At 58.5% G+C, this 15834-nt stretch overlaps 2 protein-coding genes across 12 annotated transcripts in view; both read left to right on the top strand.

Moving 5' to 3' along the window:
* The window catches only part of ADGRG1 (adhesion G protein-coupled receptor G1), a 28979-nt gene extending 21908 nt beyond the window's left edge, over positions 1-7071 (top strand). For all 8 annotated transcript variants that reach the window (XM_055145419.1, XM_055145422.1, XM_055145421.1 and 5 more), the window contains exons 10-14: positions 195-313; positions 1081-1349; positions 1747-1855; positions 2938-3206; positions 4027-7071. In XM_055145419.1, the coding sequence (XP_055001394.1) occupies positions 195-313; positions 1081-1349; positions 1747-1855; positions 2938-3206; positions 4027-4157 (897 nt within the window). In that variant the 3' untranslated portion in view covers positions 4158-7071. The remainder of the gene's footprint in view (positions 1-194; positions 314-1080; positions 1350-1746; positions 1856-2937; positions 3207-4026) is intronic.
* A 2584-nt stretch (positions 7072-9655) lies between these two features.
* Positions 9656-15834, top strand: part of ADGRG3 (adhesion G protein-coupled receptor G3) — a 17176-nt gene continuing 10997 nt past the window's right edge. The window contains exons 1-3 of one of the 4 annotated variants that reach the window (XM_055145425.1): positions 10590-10703; positions 10862-11098; positions 11507-11678. In XM_055145425.1, coding sequence (XP_055001400.1) covers positions 10640-10703; positions 10862-11098; positions 11507-11678 — 473 coding nt within the window. In that variant the 5' untranslated portion in view covers positions 10590-10639. Of the gene's footprint in view, positions 9735-10240; positions 10531-10589; positions 10704-10861; positions 11099-11506; positions 11679-15834 lie in introns of those variants that run through there. The other 3 variants (XM_055145427.1, XM_055145428.1, XM_055145426.1) reach the window with 3 other exon arrangements.

Genomic DNA, 15834 nt, shown 5'->3' with positions numbered 1-15834 from the left:
TGCCCCCTGCCGCACCCTTGAGGGACAGACACAGGCTCGGGCGGGTCTCCTCCCGCCACTGACCCCTCTGGGGAACAGGAAACTCGGCTTCTGCTCCACACCAGGCAGGGGCGAAGCCGGGGAGCACCTGCCCTGCCCCCTGCGCGCCCGCGGCCCCGCCCACTGCCCTGACCCCGCCCCCGCCCCGCCCACAGGCCCCCTCCGTGGACTTGGACGCCGTGCACAGGCACTACCTATCCCTGCTGTCCTACGTGGGTTGTGTGGTCTCCGCCCTGGCCTGCGTCTTCACCATCGGCACCCACTTCTGCTCCAGGTACGGCCTTCGAGGGGCCGGGGGTCCCTCCATTTTTGGGCGCCCCAGCCAGAGATCCGCCCTGGACAGTTGCCCCCTCTTGGTGGTCACTGCAGCCGCTGGACAGGCAGTGGCGGACGCCAGGTGCAGGCACGGTGGGAGTGTGGGGTGCTCAGGGCAGCAGGGGGCAGTGAGGGGTGGGTGGGTGGTCAGGGGGCGGTGGGGGGGCGTGAGGATGGTCTGGCTGTTTGGGGCTCGCTGGGCGCAGCAGACCTGCACCCCCTGGGCAGACAGACGCCCACGCGTGCAGCTGGTCACTCAGCGGGCTGTGGTGCATCTTTCCCTCTCACCTCGGGAGCTTGGGGCCAGGGAGGGCAGCAGATTTGCCCTCTTCACGGTCAGGGCAAGGTGGCTGCTGAGTGCACATACGGTGCTCAGGTCTGAGAGCACAGCCTCAAGAATAGGATAGGGGGGCTGGAGCGATAGCACAGCGGGTAGGGCATTTGCCTTGCACGCGGCCGACCCGGGTTTGAATCCCAGCATCCCATATGGTCCCCTGAGCACTGCCAGGAGTAATTCCTGAGTGTAGAACCAGGAGAAACCCCTGTGCATCGCCGGGTGTGACCCAAAAAGCAAAAAAAAAAAAAAAAAAAAAAAGAATAGGATAGGGAGTGTGTGTGTGTGTGTGTGTGTGTGTATATGTGTGTGTGTGTAATCAGAGAGGGCTGCCTGGAGGAGGAAGCGTGGGCACATCGAGGTGACCCTGTGACCCCACTTGCCCTGTGCAGGCGGAAGGGGCGGGACTATACCATCAAGGTGCACATGAACCTGTTGCTGGCCGTGTTCCTGCTGGACGTGAGCTTCCTGCTCAGCGAGCCGGTGGCCCTGGTGGGCTCGGAGGCGGGCTGCCGGGCCAGCGCCATCTTCCTGCACTTCTCCCTGCTGGCCTGCCTCACCTGGATGGGCCTTGAGGGCTACAACCTGTACCGGCTGGTGGTGGAAGTCTTCGGCACCTACGTCCCCGGCTACCTGCTCAAGCTGAGCATCGTGGGCTGGGGTGAGTGCGCGGGGGGGCCCCGGGCGTGGCTCTGGGTGCTGCCTCCCCGCCTGTGTCCTCGGGTCCCCGTTAGGAAGGTGGCTGGCGAGCCTGTGCCCCACCGCCCTCCGCCGCCTGGTTTGGATGTGCAGGTTGTGCCCCGCACGCTCCAGGGCACCTGCTGCCTCGGGCACCCAGGACCTTCCCCCGGCTTCACGGCACACGGGGGCCCCCTCCAGCTCAGGGGCGAGGCCAAGCCCCCATCCTGGGAGTGTCCCGTCCAGCGTGACCTGTCTGCATCTCCCACTTCTCCTGCGGCCTCTGTCCCCCAGCCGAGAGGGCCCCGCGGGCGGCAGGGGCAGGGGTGAGGCCGGCAGAGATGCCCCCCACAGAAACACCCTCTGCCATGTCCCCGCAGGCTTCCCCCTCTTGCTGGTGACCCTGGTGGCCCTGGTGGATGTGAACAACTACGGCCCCCTCACCCTGGCCGTGCGCGGGGCCCACGAGAGCGTCACCTACCCGTCCATGTGAGTGGGGGTGGGGCGGCGGGCCTGGGGCGGCGAGGCGGGGGTGGCAGGGCGCAGCCTGGGTCCCGGCTGCATGGGCCAGCAACCCCGCCAGGGCCTGGCTTGGGTCTGCCCCTCTGTGGCCACTGGCCTTGCCGAGCCCCCGCCCACCCCGGGATCTCGTCTCCCCGTTTGCGAGTGGGAGAATGAGGGAGCAGAGAAGCTCCAGAATGTTCCTTGGGCCCAGTGCTTTGATGGAAGCCCAGCGCGGGGCGATCCTGCACAAGCTGGGGGAAGGTCCACGTGGCGGAACCCCAGCCCCCCATTTGCTCTGGCCGCTCCCCGACTCAACCCAGGGTCCCTCGCCCGGCTGGGAGGGCGCCGTCTCCGTGGCCCCCGGCTCGTGGGTCGTTCATGAGGCTGTGAGCTGACGGTGCTGGGGGGTGTGTGGATGTGCGTCACGTGTCTGTGACACGACTGAGGATTTCTTTGCGAATCACCTAGCATGTCCCCCTAAATGTTTCTGGACTCACTCGTCAACAATATCGGCAGGAAAACCAGCCTCTCGGGTTATACTTAGTGAGTAGACCAGGGGGAGAATGCAGAGTGGGGCCCGAGCGAGACAGGGAGAGAGACAGAGAGACAGAGAGACAGAGAGAGAGGCAGACAGACAGACAGACATACACACGCACAGAGTGAGAGATAGACACACACACAGAGAAAGAGACAGAGACACAGAGAGAGACAGAGATAGAGACACAGACACAGAGAGAAAGAAAGAGAGACAGACACAGAGAGAGAAACAGACAGACACACAGAGAAAGACAGAGGCAGTGGCTCCTCCCTGACTCTGCTCTCAGAGAGAGAGTGAGAATGAGAACGGGAAAGACCAGAGCCCCGGTGCTTCTGGCCGTGTGTTTCTGCCGTGTTTCTGCCGTGTTTCTGCCGTGTGCTTCTGGCATGTGTTTCTGACCATGTGTTTCTGCCGTGTGTTTCTGCCGTGTGTTTCTGGCCGGTGTGCTCCTGGGCCGGGTTCTAGGTGGCTCCTAGGTGCTCCCTGCGGCCCGAGGTGCTGGCGCTGAGTGGTGCCCGCCCGCCCGCAGGTGCTGGCTCCGCGACTCGCTGGTGGGCCACGTCACCAACCTGGGCCTCTTCAGCCTGGTGTTCCTGTTCAACACGGCCATGCTGGGCACCATGGTGCTGCAGATCCTGCGGCTGCGCCCCCACGCCCAGAAGTGGCCACACGTGCTGACGCTGCTGGGCCTCAGCCTGGTGCTGGGCCTGCCCTGGGCCTTGGTCTTCTTCTCCTTCGCTTCCGGCACCTTCCAGCTGGCGGTGCTCTACATCTTCAGCATCATCACCTCCTTCCAAGGTAGGCGGGCCGGGTGCGCAGAGATGCTGGCGGCAGCCTGGCCTCAGTCTCCCCGTGCCTGGATCGGGGGCACCCAGGGCCAGAGTGATAGTACAGCTGGTAGGGCGCTTGCCCTGCATAGAGCCTTGATCCCCGGCGCCCCCACCCGGAGCAATCCCTGAGCACTGAACCAGGAGTAACCCCTGAGCACCGCCAGGGGTGACCCAAATACCCAAACAAGAAAAGCGGGGCGTCCCCTTTCCTGTGTGCAGGCCTGGAGCTCAGCCTGGAGAATGGGCAGGGGGTACCCTGAGGGTGTACCTGAGGGTCATGAGGGTCATGTTCATGGGGGCCCCCTGCACCCCCGCCTTGGACAGACACTGCTCCCCACGCTGCTCTTGGCTGTGCAGGGAGGGAGGACTTGGTCATCACAGCCCAGTGTAGGGGTTCTGAGCTGCTCTGTCTGGGTGCTCTTGTGTGCATATGCATGTGTGTGTGTGTGCATGTGCATGCATGTGCATATGTGTATGTGTGTGCACATGTGTTTATGCATGTGTGCACGCATGTGTGTATGCATGTGTGCGTGCGTGTACATGTGTGTGCATGTGTGCGTACATGCCTGTGTGTGCATGCATACCTGTGTATGCCTGTGTGTGCCTGTGTACGTGCCTGTGTGTGTGCGTGTGTACCTGTGTGCATGTGTGCGTACGTGCCTGTGTGTGCATGCATGCCTGTGTGCGCCTGTGTGTGCCTGTGTATGTGCCTCTGTGTGTGTGTGTGTGTGTGTGTGTGTGTGTGCGCGTGCGCGCGCGCCCGCTGAGCCCTGCCCCTCTCCCCGCAGGCTTCCTCATCTTCCTCTGGTACTGGTCCATGCGGCTGCAGGCCCGGGCCGGCTCCTCCTCTCTCAAGAGCAACTCGGACAGCGCCAGGCTGCCCATCAGCTCGGGCAGCACCTCGTCGGGCCGCATCTAGCCGCCGCCTGGACCTCAGAGCCGACTCCCGCGGGCCCCGGGTGGGCCTGGGGACGCCCCGGCTTGGGAGGCTTGAGGCCTTTCTGCTGCCGCTCTCACAGTCGCTCTCCGCTGCCCAGGGCAGCCCTTCCCCTCCCGCCCCCCACAGCCCGGGACCCAGTCCCAGCACTGCTTTGGGGGCGGAAGGTCCCAGGGGCCACGGGGGCCTGCCGGGTGGGCCTGTGCCTGCCCCTGAGTCAGCAGGGCAAGGCCAGCTGTTCCTCAACTGCGCCCCCTGCTCAGTGCTCGGAGCCCCCACCCCGGGGCTGGCCTTTCCACTCTCCTGCAGCAGGAGCTGTCAAGGGGGCACCTCACTGCAGCACTGCACAGCCAGACAGAGGCCAGGGGGCGCACCCCGCTCCGCCCCCCAGCCGTGAGCTCATCACAGTTCGTTCTTTTGGACACCAATTGGGACCAACAGACCTGGTCACTCCTCCTTGGCATCGCTCAGTCTGACACGTGAGGCGTGTCAGAGACAAGAACTCCAGAAGCTTCAGGAGCCCTTATTCCTTACTTGGGAATCCAGGAGGACTTCTCGTAGGAGGCAGTATTTGATCTGGATCTCCGCCTTAAAAATGGGTGGGATTTTCCTCCTGTCTTTTTTTTTTGTAAGGGATTTCATTTTTTATTGCCAGTTTGTTCATCTTTTGATATTAAAAAGTATGTGTTTACGATAGAGAACGTGGAAGCTGTAGAAGAGTATAAAGAAGAACTTAATAAAAATCAGTAGCTGTTTTCTCGTAACAAATTAAGGTAAATGTTTTGGGGTCTTCGCTTCTGAGATGTTTCTGAGACGTTATATGGACGGGAAACCTCGGGGACCATCAGGAACCATGAACAGCAGGAGAGTCCTTGGCCGAGAAGCTCCGTCTCTGGGGACTGCAGTGAGGGGGAGGAAAGAAGGACACTGTGTGGGCTCAGGGCGGGCATCGGGCAGCAGGGGACGGGCAGGGCTGCTCAGCTCCAGCTCCCGGTCGCCCCTGAGAGGGCCTCACTCACTCACCAGCACCCGTCCCCACTCCTGTTCCCCGCCCAGGCACCCTTAGTTCTCGCCTCACTGTCTGCTTGTCTGTCTCTTCCCTGTACTTTACCGCTCATCAATTCTGTCTCCTTACATTTCACACCGAGGTGCCATTGCCCTACTCTTCCCCCCCCGCCCCCCTTCTGACTTATTTCATGTTTGTCTGTCAAGCTCCTTTCCTTTGGTTGTAAATGGCCATGGGTCATCTTTTTGATAGCTGCATAGTATTCCACCACATCCTATCCTCTTTGTCCCATCATTTCTCCCTGGGCACGCGGGCTGCTCCCTCATCTCAGCAACTGTAACCAGAGCTGCAGCTGACGTGGGTGGACATGACTTTCTGTGTGGGTGTTTTCATCTTCTCTGGACAGAGCACATATGCTAGCTAGCTTCTGCAAGCAGCTCCTGCCACTCTCCGAGATGCTGGCACCAATGTCTACTCCTGCTCGCAGTGCTCATGGCTCCTTGCTCCTCATACGCCTTCTGACATGTGTTACAGCTGCTTTCGTGAGTCGCTCTCCCTGGCCAGAGGTTTCGTTTCCCTGGTGTTCAGGGTTAATGAGCATTTTAGTTCTTTATTTTGGGGCTTTGGGGCCATGCCCAGCAATGCTCAGGAGTCACTCCTGGCTTTGCACTCGGGAATTACTCCTGGCTGCACTCAGGGGTCTATATGGGATGTCGGGGATTAGACCCTGGTCAGCTGCATGCAAAGCAAATGTCCTGCCTGCTGTATACTTGTTGCTCTGGCCCCAACAATTAGCATTTTGACATGCTGACTGGCCACCCGCATGTCCTCTTTGGAGAAATATTTACTCAGATCTTCTGCCCAGTTTTGGATTGAGTTAGGGATTTTGGTGGTTCTAGTATGAATTCCTTGCATATCTTGGATATGAATTGACCTCTTACCAGACGAATGAGGTCAAACTTCTTTTTTCCAGGGTGGGAGCAATAGCACTGCAGGTAGGGCACTTGCCTGGCACGCGCCAGCCGGAGTTTGATCCCCAGCACCACATATGGTTCCCCTCCCCTTCCCACTCCCCCCACACATACATCTCAGGGCCTGCCAGGAATGATCTCTGAGTGCAGAGCCAGGAGTGAGCCCCGAGCATGGTTTGGTGTGTGCACCCGCACTCCCCACCCCTGCAAAACAAATTCCTTCTCCAGTTCACTGCACTGCCTTTGTATTCCATTTGCATTTTCTTCTGCTTTCCAGTTTAATAAGTCCCAGGTGTTCGCCTGTGGTTTCATTTCCCTTATTGCCGGGGTCAGGTCCCCCCTAATATCTCTCATACTAATGTCATGTATGTTTCACCTATGTTAGCTTATGTGAACTTGATCGTTTGGGCATTACGTTCCGGCCTTTCGTCCACTTTGAGTTTATTTCTGCGTCTGAGTGAGAGGGGGCTCAGCCTCATGCTTTCACCTGTGTCTGTTCAGCTTCTCCAGCCACACTCGTTGAAGAGACTCCTTCTCCACTGTACAGTCTGAGATCCTTTGTCGTAGATTAAATATTGACTAATACGTGCATTTTGTTGTATGGACTTTCAGTTCTATGCCAGTGACCCCTGTGTCTAATTCTATTCCAGGCAATTGTAATGTAGCTACAAACGTAGCTTTGTAGTATAATTTGAAGCCAGACCATCTGATATCTTGAGTTTTCTTTCTTCCTCAGGACGGGCAAAATTAGTTTTTTTAAAAACTCAAAAATGAGTTTTTAAGTTTCCGTGTCAGCCTTAGTATTTTTATTCTGTTCCCTGTTAAAATGCCTTTAGAAGTTTATTTGGATTGCATGAGGTCTGTACATTGCTTTTGGTAAAATGGGCATTTGAACTTATTAAATTTCTACACCCTTGTACATGGATGTCTGTGTCTTAATTTTTTCTTCTGTCTTTTGATCATTTCTTATCGTTTACGTTATACAGAGCTTTTGTCTCCTTTTTGAAATTCGGTCCTGGATTTTTTTTTTCCTAACACACCTGTTCGTGGGTGCACTTTCTTCCTGATCTGCCTGCGGGTCTGGGGCAGTTCTGAATACGGATCTTGGGACCAGCCACTTGCTGGCCTCAGTGTTTCTAAAGTCCCTGAAATTGTCTTTAGCATGTTTCATATTTATTCATATCACTGTCACTGTCACCGTTACCCCGTTGCTCATCGATTTACTCGAGCGGGGACCAGTAACGTCTCCATTGTGAGACTTGTTACCATTTTTGGCATATTGAGCACACCACAGGTAGCTTGCCAGGCTCTGCCGTGCAGGTGATATACTCTCAGTAGCTTGCCAGGCTCTCTGAGAGGGGCGGAGGAATCGAACCCGGGTCGGCCGCATGCAAGGCAAACGCCCTACCTGCTGTGCTATCGCTCCGGCCCATTTATTTCATATCATCTGCAAATGATGATACTCCTGCTTCTTTTTTCCCCTAGACCTGGATTCCTCTTATTTTATTTTTATTTTGGTTTATGGGCTGTGTCAGGGTTTACTCCTGGCTCTGTGCTCAAGGATTGCTCCTAAACTTGGAGTCCCATGTGGGGTTCTGGGGATTGAACCCGGGCTGGCTGTGTGCAAGGCAAGCACCCTACCTGCTGTGCTATCGCTCGGACCCCTGGATTCCTTTCATTTCTTCTTTAGGTCGCGAATAGCTCTGGTTAAAGCGTCATATATGGCATTAAATAGACGTAGTGAGTGTGGGCAACCCTGTCTTGTTCCTGACTTCACAGGAAAAAAAGTCGTTATTTTTCACCATTGGCTAGCATGAAATCTGCGAATCTATGTAGGATTTTTTTTTTTTTACTCCTGGTGGTGCCGTGGGACCATATGGGATGCTGGGAATCGAACCTGGGTTGGCCACGTGCAAGGCAAACGCCCTACCCGCTGTGCTATCGCTCCAGCCCCCCTTTTTTTTTAACTTTTTTTTCTTTTGCAGAGGGGACCCCTTTGACCACTACTGCTTGGGCCTTCCAGAAGCCCAGAGTGGGTGGGGGGGGGCGGCAGGGCCACCCCTTGAGCTTCCTGGCCCCTTCTGGTCTCCCTCCGCCCCTTTCCAGGCAGGGCCCTGGAGGCACGTGGGAGGGCCTGGGCTCTGGTTTGCATGGACGGGCACGAGCCGTCTGCACAGTGGGGGCAGCTGGCAGTGCCAGGGGAGGGTGCCTGCAGGGATCTGGGTGTGTGGAAGCTCCGCGCGCCCCCTCCTTCCCACGCCTGCCTCTGCTTCTCCTCCTGGCCTCTGCTTCCAGCTTTCCCCAGGCCTGAGGACAGACAACAGATCTCTGGACTCCCCTCCTGGCCTCCTCAGAGCCAGCCCCCGTCCACGGACTCCCAGTCTCCACAGGAGGGTGTCCCCGCACCCGGCACCGGCCTTGCTCTCGGGGTCTCCTCAGGAGCCCCGCCCCACCCTCAGACAGAGGGCGCACCCCTCCGATGGTCTCACTAGAAAGAGCACTGAGGACCAGAGCCGGGCCTCAAGGGCTGAGCACACGCTTCACACACACACACACACACACACACACACACACACACACACACACACCCCACACATGCACACGCACATGCACACGAGCACACACATTCACATACACGTACGCACAGACACACATGCACACACACATGCATTCACACACAGATACAAAAACTCACATATACACATGCACACACACAGACATACACACAGGCACACACAGACACACACAGACACACATACTCACATACACATGCATACGCAGACACACAGATAGACACACAGACCCAGACACCCCCCCCACACACACATACACACAAACAGGAGAAGCCTGGGTCCCCAGGGCCCTGACAACTGGGTGTGGCCTCCTATAACAACAAAAAAGGGAAAATCAAAGTGCTCCTGAGCATCTGCTTCTGACCTGCCTCTCGTGGCTCCTGACGCTGCGGCGTCTCACACAGGCCGGGATGGTGCCCTGACCGCTCCCGCGGGGCCCCGGACCTGACCTGCAGATTCCAGACCCTTCTTTGTACAGTGTCTGGGCCCTCCCAGCACCCAGGGCCGGAGGGGTCCGTGCCAGGAGGGGTCCGTGCCAGGCCCAGCAGGTCTCCTGGTCAGTTCGGGTCTGTCCAGCTGGGAGGGAGGTGTCAGGCCAGGGAGGCTGCTTCGAGGAAGTGGCGGGTTCGGGGCTCCCTCCCGCCCCCACCTCCCTGTGGAGGAAGCTGTGGGCTCCAGGTCAGGGTCCACCTGCTGCTCACAGCCCTTCCCAAGCCCGCCGGATGCGGCCTTTCTGCTGACACATAAAAAAGGAAGCGGCTGGGTCGGCCCGTCTGCTCTCCCGGGCCCCAGATCGAGGGGTGCCGGGGCCCTTTTTCCCCGCCCCTGCAGAGGTGGCGTCTCATCTGAGTGCTCCATGCGTTGTTTGCCGCTCCCGCTTCCTGCAGGGGTCAGTGGTGAGCCACCACCGGGGGCCTCCTGACCCCGCACTTCTCAGCAGGGAGGGTCAGCCAGCGGCAGCAGCAGGAAATCCGCAGAGACAAAAGGGACTGGATTTGGGGAAGGCGAGGTACTGCCGATGGACAGAAGATCTCTTTTTGGGTGACGATGAAAATGTCCGAGAATTGCTGAGTGGCGTTGCACAGTGCTGCAGATGCACCGTGAGCCACGGAACTACAGATTCTCAAAAGTGATGTTGTATCGTACGGAGACGGCTGAGGATGCTAGGGCGTGGGGGTGGGGGGCGGGGGGCAGAGAGCCGTGGGGCTCCCTGAGGCTCCTCAGAGGCCTGCGGGTCGGGCGGGGACAGGCAGAGGGTGTGTGTGGGGGGGGGCAGAGAGCACCAGGACCAGAAGGAAGAAGGCCAGACAGACAGACAGACAGCAGTCTGGGGGCTGCACCAGAGCCATCCCCCTCCCTTCCAGCCTCTCCTGCGGTCCAGTGGGGGGGGGGGGAGGCTGGACCGGCCCCTCTGTCCAGGCCCCAGCTCATCTGCAAACCAGCGGGTGCCCGAGGGGGAAGGAACCCCTTCTGCACCCTCCTCCTCCTCCTCCTCCTCCTCCTCCTCCTCCTCCTCCTGGTGGGGTCTCCATGGCAACAAGCCCCCACGGTCCGGCTGAGCAGGCCCCTTGCTGGTGGGGCTCCTGAAGCTGAGCCAGGCCCCAGTGGGGGGACGATGGGCTGACCGGGGGTCCTTGGCACACTGCCTTGCCGTCCCCTGCCCCCCAGGGGTCCCTGACCCCCCAGTGCCCACCAACTCCAGGCCCCCCCGCCCCCAGTGATGGTCTGGAGCCTCTGAGGGGGCCGGAGACGGGGCCACCGAACACTCCGCCCAGTAGCTGTGTTTCACAATCACCCGGAGGAAGGTGAGCGGGAGAGGAAGTAGCGAGGCGGGGTGGGAGGGAGGGCTGGGTGGGGGTCCAGAGGGACACGCAGGACACTCCAGCGCGGCCGTGCAGGGTGGGCTGGCCGAGGATGGGGCCGCCGGGGACCCGGGAGGCCTGGCTGCTGCTGCTGCTGCCGCTGCTGGCGGCCTCGGGTGAGTACTGACCCCACCCAGGCCAGGCCTGGGGGGCCGAGGGTCGGGGGTGCTCAGGCTGCCCTGAGGAGCCCCCCAGCCTCGGTTAGTGCTCCCTGTCACGGGGGGCAGGGGGGGCAGCGCCGGACTTCAGCCCTCCCCCTGTCCTGTTCCCACAGCCCCGGAGATGGGGCCCAGTGCCCTTGGCCTGGCTGTCCTCCCCCTACCCCTGGCCACCCCCACCAAGACCCTCGGGCGCCCCACCTATCCAGGCTGCCTCTCCAGGGCCATTGGGAGCCCCACCGGCCCTGCTGGCCTCTGTCCTGGGTGCTCTGGGGGCCACTCCCCACTCCGGCTGCACCCAGGCCCCTCCCAGGTGCCTGTTTGTGCGGGTGTGGGAGCGGCTGCACGCCCAGGTGGGTCCCCACAGGGCCCCTGTGCAGGGTCCTAGAACTTTCCCCATGGGAGGGCCAGGGTGGGCCACTGCCTCGGGAGCGTGTGGCAGGGTCGTGCTGTCCACCTGCTGCCTGGCGGTGGCTCTGGGTGTGGGGGGTGCAGAGCGGGGGTCTCTTCCCCTCCTCCCCCTCTTTCTGTCGAAAAGCCAGGCAGACTTCCTGGAGGAGGTGGTAAAAAAACAAAAAACCTTTTGTCACAGAGAGCTTGTGCAAGCCCTTTTTATACATCCTTTCTCCAGAGCATCTCAACGGGTCCTCTGAGAAGGGGACACGGTCTCCTTGGGAGAAACAGAGGCAGGGAGAGTCAGGGGTCAGCTCAGGAGCACTCAGGCTCCCCACCCACTCCTTCACTGTGGCTTCCTCCCTCAGACATGCGAAGTGTCTCCAAAAATCCAAGCCGAGATGAGCAGCCGAGGAACACCTGCCAGGGCGTCGTCAACAGGGGCCACTACGACCAGTTTGGCCTCGAGAGCACTGCCGAGTGCTTCTCACAGTGCAGGCCCGGCGGCCCGGAGTCCTGCCACCTGGGGAACCTGCAGAGGTGAGGCGTGCTCAGAGCTGCGACCCGGAGGCCATCAAGAGGAGGAGGCGGCTGTGGGGAGGGGGCCCGGGGGGAGGGGACTGATAGCACAGCGGGGAGAGCACTGGGCTTGCACACGGCCGGCCCGGGTTCAATCCCAGCATCCCATCTGGTCCCCCGGGCACCGCCAGGAGTGATCCCTGAGTGCAGAGCCAGGGGGAACCCCGAGCATCGCTGGGTGTGGCCCCCCATAAAGAAAAAAGGGAGACGTGGGCCCCTAACTCAGAGCATATTGCTCCCCCCTGCTGTGCGGCCCCTACACACCCCCTGACCCCTGAGCCCCTCTCACTCAGGGAGAGCGGAGGGGAGTCAGACCTGTCCCTGCCAGTGTGCCAGCACAGCCTCGGGCCCTAATGAGGATGACCTGGGCGAGCCCCCCGAGCACCCCCAGGGTGGCCCAGGCAGCACGGTAGCTCAACGGCGTCAAGTCAGCCAAGACTTGCCAGGGGAGGTGACCCGTGGAGGGGTTTTGAAGGCTGCATAGGAGTTTTCCAGTTGGACCAATGTTTGGAGACAGAGCAGCAGAACTTTAGAGAGGAGAGGGGAAGAACTGTATTGAGAGTCTTGAACCCTGGAAGAATCAAGTGCTGGGGCTGGGGGCAATAAAGGAGAGGTGGGGTGTGGGGCAGGGGCTGGGGCTGCAGTAGGGTCAGAGCAGGAAGGGCCTGGGAGCAGCTGGGGCAGGGCTGTGAGGGGAGGGAGGAGGGGAGAGCACTCTCACGGGCACCCCAGCCAGGATACCGAGTGCCGCCATGGGGACATGGCATTCTGGCCAGAGGGGGCTGCAGTGGCCCCAGCCAGAGGGAGCCCGGAACCACCCCTCCCCCACATTGGAAATGGGCGGGGGGGGGGTGTGGATGAGAGAGACCAGGTGATGCAGAATCAACAAGGGCCCTCCCTCTCCCTCTCTCCCTCCCTGTCCCTCTCCCTCTCCATCTGTCTCTGTCTGTCTGTCTGTCTGTCTGTCTGTCTGTCTGTCTGTCTCTCTCTCTCTCTCTCTCTCTGTGTATTTGGGATCAGAGCAATGTTCATCTCCAGTGGGAGAGAGAGTAGAGCGAGTAGGGCGCTTGCCTTGCATGCAGGCAACTCAGGTTCAATTCCAAGCACCCCGTCTGGTCCCCAGAGCCCTGCTAGGAGTGACCCCCGAGCACAGAGCCAGGAGTCATCCCTGAGCATTGCTGCATGTGCCCCCTCCCCAAAATGCATGCGGTTCTACACCCAGCACTGTCCTTGCAAGGACATCTTGGCATTCTCCAGACCTCCGAATTCACTGAGGGGTCGGGCACCTGAGTTCTCAGGGGTCTATCCCCCGATCCCTGACCTCTGCCCTTCAGATAAACCCGGGCTGTTGTCATGACAGTGATGCTGGGAGAGACGCTCTCAGGATGTCAAAGCCACCCGACTCCGCGGCTGTATCGTGACAGAGGCCGGGAGACTCAGACAGCCCCAAGGGCACAAACTCTCGGCCCCACGGACACTGCCCCGCCCTGAGGGGTCACTCAGCGGCTCCGAGCACCTGCTCTGTCTGTACGTGTGTGAGCGGGACCCCCGCAACTCTGCTGGCTGTGATCCCCCGCACTGGGGCGAGTGAGCACGGAGCAGAGGGTGGGCCGCCCTGGTAGGCACACACACAACCTGGGGCTCTGTGAGCATGGCAGGGGGCACCACCGCGACCCCGCCACGACAGGGACACCACCGCGACCCCGCTGTCATATGGGGGACCATAGAGGTCGATCACCCTACCCACGGCAGTATCCCTCCACCATAAATGGAGCAGGCACAGAAAGATAATACACCTCACAAGCACACACCCACATGAATGTGGGCAGTTATACTGATACAAGCCAGAGAAAACGATGCTTCGATGGATGTGAACCTTGTGAGCATCTCTGCGTATCTATCCTTTCCAGACTGTTAGAATGAATGTTCTCAGCTACAGACAAAATAACCCGTAAGGAATTGATTGGGAACCAGGTCAGAAAGCCTTCCCTTGGCAGGGCCGGGAGAGAGCCCCGCGGGTAGGTGCTCGCCTTGCATGCTGCCAGCCTGAGTTTGATCCCTGGCGTCCCACGTGGTCCCCTCTGCACAGCAAGGAGTAACCCCTGAGCACCACTGGGGGTGCCCACCTCCAAAAAGAAAAAAGCCTTCCCTTGAGAAATTATATTGTGCTATTTTGGGAAAATTTTGTTTAAATGCATGAAGCAAACTGTATCTCATTAAATGCAATATGCTATTCTATTTGGTAACAATAAGAATCACAATGCTGCTTCATTTGAAAATTTCAAAGGTTGGGGCTGGAGCGATAGCACAGCAGGGAGGGCATTTGCCTTGCACATGGCCGACTCAGGTTCGATCCCCAGCATCCCATAGGGTCCCCTGAGCACCACCAGGGGTGATTCCTGAGTGCAGAGCCAGGAGTAACCCCTGTGCATCGCCCTTTTCAGGTGTGACCCAAAAAAAGCACTGTAGCACTGTCCTCCTCCTCCCATTGTTCATCAATTTGCTCGAGCGGGCACCAGTAACATCTCCACTGTGAGACTTGTTACTGTTTCTGGCATATCGAATAAGCCACAGGTAGCTTTCCAGGATCTGCCGTTTCAAAGGTTGAATTTTTTAAAGAACTTACCTATGAAGTAGGTTCCATTAAAATAGAAGTATCTTGGGGCTGGAGCGATAGCACAATGGGTAAGGCATGTGCCTTGCATGCAGCAGACCCAGGTTCAATTCCCAGCATCCCATATGGTCCCCTGAGCACCGCCAGGAGTAATTCCTGAGTGCATGAGCCAGGAACAACCCTTGTGCATCGCCAGGTGTGACCCAAAAAGCAAAAAAAAAAAAAAAAAAAAAAAAAAAAAAAAAAGAGGTATCTTAATAAATTCAGATGACCTAGTCCCACAGTTTCTGACTGGATGGCATTTGTCCCCCTCCCTCCCTCCCTCCCTCCCTCCCTCCCTCCCTCCCTCCCTCCCTCCCTCTCTTCCTCCCTTTCTCTCTCTCTCTCTCTCTCTCTCTCTCTCTCTCTCTGGCAGGGGGTGGGGTGTATATCCAGCAGTGCTCAGGTGCCAGTCCTAGTGGTGCCCCCATGCGGCCGAGGATCAAACCAAGGGTTTCAGAGTGAAGCCCCCGCCTCACTCCTGCCCTTTGACCCCCTCCCCAGCCCCTGGCTGGCTTTCCGCCTGCCCCACCCCAGCCTATTTCCACACATTTGCATGGAAAGCTTCTTAGTGTTGTGCAATGTTTTTGGTCATCTCTGGGTATTTTCGATTGGCAACTGACCATTCAAAAAATAACATCAAAATAGAAATGTCCCTTCAACTTCCGTGGGAACCTGTCCAGGAGCCCCTCTTCCCACCAGCCCCGTCTGCTGTAAGCGCTGAGCCGGCTTTGGCTCGCTCCTCTCTCAGCCCTGGCTTGTGGGTTGAAGATCTGAGGACTCTGGAGTTCAGAAAAGGAAGCCCAGGTGGGGCCGGAGCGATAGCACAGCGGGTAGGGCGTTTGCCTTGCACGTGGCCGACCCGGGTTCGATCCCCGGCATCCCATATGGTCCCCCAAGCACTGCCAGGAGTAATTTCTGAGTGCAAAGCCAGGAGTAACCCCTGAGCATCGCTGGGTGTGACCCAAAAAAGCAAAAAAAAAAAAAAAAAAAAAGAAAAGGAAGCCCAGGGCTCAGTGAGGTCAATGCCACAAGAGCACCTGGCCTCCCCGACAAGGCGGCCTGGCCTCCCCGACCACTTTTCTTTTTTTTTTTTTTGCAATTTTTTATACATTTAATTTTCATAAAGTAGCTCACAATAGTTCACTATAGATAATATTCAAACACCCATCCAAACAGCAAGCATCTTTGACCACAATAAGAAGTGTGTAAAGGTTGTTGATTTCATTCTGGGGCCCTTTAAGCCCATATATAAGAGAATACAAGCAAGTATGTTAAAACCAAACACATGTGTGCTGCTTTCGGTACATCAGTGGGCTAGAGTAAAAGAGGTCGTGTGGCCATGAATGCAGTCGCGTGTTCCAGGAAAAATTGCATTGCTCTCTTCCAGGAGCTTTGTTTTATAATCTCTGGATCTTGGCCATTGATGAGATGACATGGCGCCGGGGGCAGTTTGTGAGTGTG

Source organism: Sorex araneus, chromosome 8, assembly GCF_027595985.1.
Source record: "Sorex araneus isolate mSorAra2 chromosome 8, mSorAra2.pri, whole genome shotgun sequence".
Classification (NCBI taxonomy): domain Eukaryota; kingdom Metazoa; phylum Chordata; class Mammalia; order Eulipotyphla; family Soricidae; genus Sorex; species Sorex araneus.
This window is presented reverse-complemented; position numbering and strand designations above follow the sequence as displayed.